At 43.7% G+C, this 8952-nt stretch overlaps 1 protein-coding gene across 1 annotated transcript; it reads left to right on the forward strand.

Annotated features, from left to right (window-relative positions):
• The first annotated feature begins 1679 nt into the window (after positions 1-1679).
• Positions 1680-7422, forward strand: MARCKS (myristoylated alanine rich protein kinase C substrate). Its single transcript, XM_067546619.1, has 2 exons — positions 1680-2524; positions 4446-7422. The coding sequence occupies exons 1-2, from the start codon at positions 2426-2428 to the stop codon at positions 5187-5189; spliced, it is 843 nt and encodes a 280-aa protein (XP_067402720.1). The 5' UTR covers positions 1680-2425; the 3' UTR covers positions 5190-7422.
• The last annotated feature ends 1530 nt before the right edge of the window (positions 7423-8952 follow it).

The following is an 8952-nucleotide window of genomic DNA, read 5'->3' on the forward strand; positions in this document are numbered from 1 at the left end:
GTAACAAAGGAGCCCCCCCTCCCCCATGGGGTTCTGCAGAAACAGCTCAAGTCCACCTCCTTTTGCTCTCTCTTTGTGCATATATTGGAGGAGACGCATCTCGCCACATAGCTAGGATCCACAGCAATTTAACACAGCAACCACAAAAAGTGCAGATGGAGGGGCCTTTATTCCAGCTTTCTGGTGACGAAGATCAACAGCCTCCTCCAAAGTGCATTTCACAAACGCCTGGATGTTACTGGATTTGTCTAGATTACGTTTCTGCTTGGGACTTTCCCATTTACACAAAGGGGTTGGTTTCCTTCAACCATCAGTGCCGATAGCTTGGCCAGCGTCTTTTCCCTTAAGGGCGATAAGATATGTTTGTTGGCACTATGCACTTCTGCAAAAACCTATTTACATCAGCTCTGGGGAAATATAACTTGGTGATTGAATAAGGCATCAAACTGAAGCAGTGTGTATAAAACCAAATCGTTACAGATACAGACGCTTTTCGGCTTGGTTTCGAAAAGAAAGATAATGATTAAACCAAAGAAATCAAGACTGGTACTAAGCGTTTTCCACGATGCGATCTGTTTTCCTTGAAATGCTGGGGGAAGTTGTATTTGAAATGCAGCACAGGGAGAAAAAGATGTTGATCTAAAAAAAAGACAAATGTCCCTTCGTGTATTTTGCCCCCAAGAAACGAAATATTCCCTTGACTGATTCTCCTCTTGCTAAAAATAAAGGATTATTCGTATTAGGGTTATTGAAATGCAGCGAACATACAAAGATCATCAGATTCTGCAGCACATTGTGCTCTTTAGGGTCAGAAAGGTGGGCGGTTTGTCTTGAAACCCTGAACGCTTGATTATTTTTACGATTGTAACATTCTTGTTCATAAACAAATCGGGCATTTTGAGATTTGATATTTTTAATCAAGTAATTCCGTCAGTTTTCCTCATTACTGCTCTTTAAACAGAAGTGTAGGTAGCCTTTCCAATCAGTATATTTATCCATTTCAACTGAAAAGAAACACCCGCTCCCCCCTCCTCCCCACAACTGCCAGAGATGCGAAAGCCACCCCCTTAAAAAAAAGAGATTTTCACGCAAATCATTGCGGCCAAGCACATGAGATCACTATTAATTCGAGCGAATTAGTCTCGAGTTACATCTTATTTGGGAGTTTAAATGTAAAGATATATGTAGGATTCAAATTTGAGAAAGCACAAATGTATCCCCGATCGTGTGGCTTCATCCATTGATTTACTGAATGCAAAATCTAATCTTCAAATGGTCGCCGCCTCAGAAAATAGTTTAAAAAAAAAATACAAACCAAGGATAATCAGACAGCAGAATTTAATTAGACCCGTAGGCTAATCGCAGAATATTTTATTTCAAGCCAATATTGCTAGGGGGAGGGGTCAGATTCTGCTTTTTCGGCGGCGGCTGCTTTTAGCATTTTCAACATCTGGCCTACAGACCTACTAATTTCAACTCGTGATCTCGTTTGGCAAAACCCGATCTACGTGGTTTAAATGCCTTCCAAATTGGGGCGATATAACGATTGCAAGCAATTCAATCAAAAACTCAAACCTCGCACACTATCTGTTGATCTTCTACAGCAGAGGGTGGATGGGGGCGGGTTGGAGTAGGGGAGAAAGGCTGAAATCACAAACACACACGCACAAGTCAAACCATTGTCTCTAATTTAACACAGAAGTAGAGAGACAGACGCACAAACAGACTCCAGAGCCATTGCGAGTCAAAGGAAATGAAATCCCCTTAGAGGGTTGGTTCACCTCCGAAAAGACAGGGCACTAAACCCATGCATCATCATTTTTGAGGGAAGAAAAACAAGAGTGCATGCATTTTTTTCATTAATTTATTTATATTCGGGGTATTAATTATCAGTCAAAGGCTAATTTCAAATTATTGCAATCGCGGCTCCATTGTTCGCTCCAATTGGAAGCCCCGCCCCTCCTTTGTCCGTCGGCGCGGTGATTGGTCGGCGACGGGCGGGGGGTTGCCGTCAGCGCTCGGGAAGCCCATTCATCTGTGCACTTGGGCGTTGGACTCCGCATCTTATTAGCAACCAGGGAGATTTCTCCATTTTCCCCTTGTCTACAGTACGGCTACAAATCTGGGATTTTTTTATTACTTCTTTTTACTAAACTTGGGCTCTTTTTTTTTTTTTTTTTGCTCGACTTTTTTCCCTCCTTTTCCCCCCTCCCTCCTGTGCCGCTGCTGCTTTTTTGATCTCTTCAACTTAAATTTTTTAAAAGGAGTGTATATAAATCGGTTCTGTTCTCTCTTCTCTATTTTTCCCCCCTCTGGTGTGTGTGTGTGTGTTGCTGCTGCTCCTCGCTCAGTATTTATACCAACCCAACGCTCTTTGTTTCCCCTCCTTTTGGATCTCTTGAGTTTCTTTGTTGAATAAGACAGCATGGGTGCCCAGTTCTCCAAGACCGCTGCAAAAGGCGAAGCTGCGGCTGAGAAGCCCGGGGAAGCAGTGGCTGCATCTCCTTCCAAGGCGAATGGACAGGTAAAAAAAAAAAAACAACCCAAACCTACCCTTTTTTGGGGGGGCGGGGAAAGGGGGAAGCAAAAGCAAAGCTTGGACTTTTTTTTTTGGGGGGGGGGGCACCCTCTTTAATTTTTCCTCTTCTTTCGATGTGCTCTAGGCACATTAAATGGAGAATATGGCCAAAATCTTTATCTTGAAATCTGAACGCGAAGGAATGGGGGGGGGGGGGTTCTTCACGTATTTATGGGGGAAGAGGGTTCCATGGACCCGATTTTTCTTAATGGAGTGGAGCAGATAAAAATCACTGGCGCGTGATCTGAGTGGGGTGCAAGCTGCTCGTAAACTGGGGGAAATCTGATAGGGGGTTGGCTTGTCTCCACTCGGTCTCCTGCTTGGCTTGCATTCGCTTTTTCTCTGAAGACCTTTGTGTGTGAATAGCCCCAAATGCCCATGATGGGAGCTGGATTGGTATAATATGAATTGCTCTCTCTGTGTCCCCCACCCCCACCCCCTCACCACCACGTTGCAGTGGGAGGGGGGTGCAAACTGGCAGTGGTGAGGTTGGGGGGGGAGGCGGGGAAGTGGCATGCCCGGGGGTACCCAGTGGGTGAGTGAGAGCGCTGTGCCTGTACCTCTACCTCTGGGAGGTGGCTGGCTAGAGAAGGGAAGGGGCTGCCAAGCACGTTCTCCATATTGTAGGATGCCTCGCCCCCCCCGATCTAGGCTTAACCTACGATTCAAGCCCGGGGGCCGACTGGCTCTGGAGGGGGGAGGCTTTTTGTGGTGTTCTGCCTCCTTCGGCACAGACTGGACGCGGGGGGACGGGTGACTTTTGCCGTCGCACTAATGTGACCCTGCTCTGCCATTTGCCCCCCCCCCCGGCGCAACAGGGGCAAGGGCACTCGGCGCGCACCCAGCCGGGCTTCGCTGCAGTGGAGCGGTGCCTGCAGTTAAATCCCTGGGCACCCCCGCCACGCCTCGTAGCAGCAGCAGCAGCGGGAGCCAGCCGGGCTCCAGTCCGTCCCCTGCCCGGGAGAGACTTGAGAGACTAGTTCAAAATGCAAATGCAGCGAGCGAGGGGCGGAGGCGCCTCTTTTAACCGGGGGGGCGGGAAGCCACGTCTTTATTTTGATTTTTATTGCTGGGGGGGGGGGAGGGAGAAACGGGAGCGAGGCGAGCTTTGTCCGCCTTTTCTCCTCCTCAGCTGCGCTGCTGCTAGCCAAGGCGCGCGTGAGCCGAGCCCGCCAGCTGCTCGCCGCCGCCGCCGCCTCCCCCCCTCCCTGGCCCTGCCTATCTCCAGCCCCGGGCTCTGCTGCCAGATGGAGTCACAGTGCCCTCTGCTGGCGGAAAGTCCCGCCCGGCCTGACTGAGGCCCGGCGCCGGAGCTGAAACGATTGGAGGGCGGGAGGAGCCGCTCACTGCCCTGCAGTGCCTGGGCGCTGCGTTGGCTTCCAAGCAGACGCGAGCGGGGGGGGGGCTCCTCCTGTCGTATGCGAGCAGGCGGGGGCGGGGCTTGGCTCTGCATTTCCAAGGCAGCCCAATGCTCTGCTCCCAAAGCCCTGGGCTGGGGAGAAGGTGGGGAGGTGAATGATAAAAGGGCTCTGTGCTGCCCTCTTCTCCCAAGAGGAGCAACGGCGAGTCTGTCTCCTTGCCACTTGTGCAAGCCTAGGGGACCCGCTGTTTCTGCAGCGAATCCCTTGATCCGTTGACTGGTATCATAGTCCAAACCAGGCCTTGGTGTTGACACAAAATTCCCAGCTGGCAAGTGTTCTTCAAACAGTCAGTCAGGGCTGCCTGAGCCACCCAGTTTTGTCTTGAGTGCAGCCTCTGGTTAAGGGAAACGAACCCAGTTATCAGGCCAACGACCTTGTTGAACTTGGCACACGATGGGGCCGGGGAGCAGATCTTTCTCCAATAATGCTGGGTTGTTTTCTTCCAGGAAAACGGCCATGTCAAGGTGAATGGTGATGCCTCTCCAGCAGCTGCTGAGGCAGGCAAGGAGGAGGTCCAAGCCAATGGCAGTGCACCTGCTGAAGAGACGGTGAAGGAAGAACAAGCCTCTTCTGAGCCCGCCTCTGAGAAGGAGGGAACAGAAGCCGAGAGCACTGAGCCAGCCTCTCCTGTTGAGGGAGAGCCCTCCTCGAAGACAGAAGAGGGAGCCACCCCTTCTTCCAGCAATGAGACCCCGAAAAAAAAAAAGAAGCGCTTTTCCTTCAAAAAGTCCTTTAAGTTAAGTGGCTTCTCCTTTAAAAAGAACAAAAAGGAGGCTGGTGAAGGTGCGGAGAACGAAGGTGCAGCTGCCTCTGCAGAGGGAGGGAAAGATGAAGCAGCGACTGCCCCAGAAGCTGCAAGCAATGAGGAGGGCAAACCTGCCCAGGAGGAGACCTGCGCTGCTGCAGCTAGCGGCACAGAGGAGACAAAGGAGGAGACTGGGGACTCTCAGGAAGCAAAATCAGAAGAGACTGCACCAGAGAAGCCTGTGGGAGAAGAGGCCAAGCCTGTTGAAGAGCAAAAGCCTGAGGATAAACCAGAAGAGGCAGCAGCTGTCTCTGCCCCATGTGCTACAACTGAGGCCACCTCAACTGAACCAGAGGCACCCAAAGTAGAAGAGCCAGCACTTCCTACACAGGAAGCCCCGTCTGAGTCTAGTCCAGAAGCTGCACCAGCTGAATCGGCAGAGTAAACATGGCAATTTTGAGATAATCGAAGAACTTTTCTCCCCCTGTTTGTTTGTTGGAGTGGTGCCAGGTACTGGTTTTGGAGAACTTGTCTACAACCAGGGATTGATTTAAAAGATGTCTTTCTCTTTTTTTTCTCTCCCCACAGATCCCAACTCAAATAATTCTGTTACCACCATTCCAACAGGTAGAGGGGAGACTAAACACCTCCCTCTGCCTTGTTCCTTTTTTTTTTTTTTTTTTTTTTCATCAGTATTAATGTTTTGCATACTTTGCATCTTTTATTCAAAATGTAAACTTTCTTTGTCAATCTATGGACGTGCCCATATATGAAGGAGATGGGTGGGGGTCAATAAGGGATATCAAATGAAGTGATAAGGGTCACAATGAGGAATTAGTGATGCACATAATTGCCAAGAGAATGTGCCACAAGAAACAATGTAAGGGGTTAGTCTTTTTTAAAAGAAAGTTATTACAATGTATTTTGTGAGGCAGATGTTCTATAAGGTTTACAACACTATAAGTCTTGACTAAGAAGGAAAGGAAAAAAAATCAATACCCAGAAAAAAAAATCATAGTCTTAGGAATTCATTTAAACCATAGGAACTTTTCACTTATCTCATGTTAGCTGTACCAGTCAGTGATTAAGTAGAAATACAAGTTGTATAGGCTTTATTGTTTATTGCTGGTTTATGACCTTAATAAAGTGTAATTATGTATTACCAGCAGGGTGTTTTTAACTGTGACTATTGTATAAAAACAAATCTTGATATCCAGAAGCACATGAAGTTTGCAACTCTTTCCACCCTGCCCATTTTTGTAAAACTGCAGTCATCTTGGACCTTTTAAACACAGATTTTAAACTCAATCAAGCTGTGATAAGTGGAATGGTTACTGTTTATACTGTGGTATGTTTTTGATTACAGCAGACAATGCTTTCTTTTCCAGTTGTCTTTGAAAATAAAGGAAAACTCTTCAGATGCAATGGTTTTTGTGTAGCATCTTGTCTATCATGTTTTTGTAAATACTGGAGAAGCTTTGACCAATTTGACTTAGAGATGGAATGTAACTTTGCTTACAAAAATTGCTATTAAACTCCTGCTTAAGGTGTTCTAATTTTCTGTGAGCACACTAAAAGCGAAAATAAATGTGAATAAAATGTATAAATTTGGTTGTGTTTCTTTTATGGATACTCTGATAGCTGAACGGACTTAGCAAATATGGTTTAAAGTGGCATAGAGAAGGATCTTGTGTGCCATTAATACTATCTTTAGAAGTAGTTTAGAGTTTTGGATTCCATAATATTCCAAGACTTTATTTTGAAGAAATTTATCAGCAATATCTCCAGATGGCTTATGGCCTCTGCTTTTTTTTTTTTTTTTTTTTAACAAAAGACTGGAAGCCAATCTGAGAATGTGATAGACTGCTGTTGTCCAGGTTCCATCTTGGTTTAAGACCAGTTGTATACTGCACACTAGATTCTTACCTCTTAAAAAGTTAATATTTGACTTGTATTATATTGAGTGGGGTGTTAAATTTGGCCTATGTTTTTTCAAAGCTGGTTGCCTAAAGTTAGGCACTGAAATAGATGGACCGTTTATGTTTTATGCCACTTCTACTTAAGTGTCTAATTTTAGACAACCAGTTTGAAATCTGTAGCCTAAAAACATTTGTATTTTCCTGCCAGTCTGCTCAGCAATTAAAAGCAATATGTTTCTCACGGTACTTCCAACTACAGGTGAGTTACAAAACAGATTGCTAAATTTGTCTATAAAAATAGTCACTTGGTGCTTGCCTTTAATTGTTAAGATGTTTGGCTAATTTCCAACATGTTGCTCAGGGCATGTTATGCCTTAATAAAACAGTAGGCTTATGTAAAAGAATCAATTTCCACCCTCCAAATACCATTACTACAAGAGACTTTCTCCTCAAAGTTTATAGGAGAAAGTTTAGTATTAAGCTTGCTTGCTTCCATCAAAATTTTCAGCAGAAACTTTCTTTGGAAGCAATTATGATTCATTTTATGAGAAAATGGCAAATTAGCACCTTGTTCCCAAAAGAACTGAGTTGACTGCAATGGATTTCTGCAGAATGGATACTTGTTTTTATTCAGCTGTCTACCATTTTAATTTTGGCTTGTATGTACTCTAGTCACCCTGATATTTTGCTATAGTTTCAGGAATGTATTGCATATTATGCTATGATGGCCACAGGATGAAATAAATGGATGTAAAATGAGATCCTCCACACCGGTGTCGTTTTTGGAGTACATCTAGTGAAGGTGTTCATTTTATAACTGCTTTACTCAGAGTTTTTATAATATGGCTGTTTAAAAAAACAAAACAAAACAAAAACCAAACAAAACCTAAGACATTTGATATCTTGGCCCTGTACTCAATGCCATTTTAAAAGAAATTCCTTTATATTTAAATCCAAGATTTTTTTTTTAAAGAAGATCTGATTTTTTTTTTTCTTGTCAAGTTGTGTGTACCTATGAAGAACTAAATCATTTCAATGAGTTCCCTTCACAGAGCAATAGTCAATACTTGGTGAGGTGACTGTTTAAACTGTTTACCAAGAAAGCAGTTTATTACTGTGATACTATTGCAATGTTTCAGTAAGAAATTCTAATATTGCTTCTCAGCAATAGCTATTGTAACTGTTTCCTTAAAGTTTAAATCCATTTGGAAGCTTGAAATTGAAGTCAGACTTGGAAGAGCTGGTTGAAAAGTGGTAAACCTGTTCTGAAGTGGATAAATTACAATATGGGGCTAAATCGCAAAATGCGTTTTTTCTTTGTCAGGCAAAACTCCTAAAAATCAGTTTTGCCTGAATAAGGACTTCAACATTCAACCCATTACATTTATTCTCATTACAGTAAAATGAGGGAGTTTTCCAACTCATGCTTACAATTCATTACTGTAAAAAGCCCTTCAAATTCAACTTAAGACATGTCTAAGCTGCATTTTTAAAGTTTCTATCATAGCAACATTTCTAGTGAATTGACCTACATTGGATATCAAATCTTAATTTACTTAACCTCAGTTCTTGAATGGGAAAGTGTAATTCATATGACTTTACATAAAATAAAATGGATGGGTGAATGGAATGTGATTTAAGCTATACTCTATTAGAGTAGGTCCACCTTCCTACTTAAATGTATGCAATTGTTTTCTGGAAATCACTGATGTCCATAAAAACATTTTCTGCTTTTGCACTCAGGCCCTCTCTAAAAAAACCTCTCTTCCTATAGATAGTATTCACTGATTCATTTTCTTAAATTTACTCCATTCTGGGAGGGAGAGGATTTGTTTCTAAACTGTTTAAAGGTAAATATATATATATAGGCTAATACTAAAGAGGTGTTCTGTAACATTCAGTAGCTTTGTTCTAAGTTCAAGAAAGGTTTTGTTTTTAAGGTGAGCTATTTGTACAGCCCTGCTTTTAACTTGAGAATACACCTGTAGGTTTGACTGCTGCCCTTATGTTAACACCTTCCTGCAATAGCCCCACTGAATTTAGTGGAACTACTTGCATAGTAATACACACACACACTGCACAATAAGGGTGGCAAAACATCCTTTTTCAATACCACAACCCAAATGTTGGTTGACAAGTTAATTTTTAAGAGGTTGAGTACTGTGCATTTCCTATGCTAATATACGTTCATTGAACGCAGCCTTGCTCTAGGCTATGACAATTTTTTTTACCACTTTTAATTCACTATGGTAGAATGGAGTATATTTTAATTTCATGAAGTATGCAGCA

Source organism: Emydura macquarii, unplaced genomic scaffold (genome assembly GCF_026122565.2).
Source record: "Emydura macquarii macquarii isolate MOO-44397 ecotype Brisbane River unplaced genomic scaffold, CSIRO-AGI_Emac_v2 contig_1146, whole genome shotgun sequence".
Classification (NCBI taxonomy): domain Eukaryota; kingdom Metazoa; phylum Chordata; order Testudines; family Chelidae; genus Emydura; species Emydura macquarii.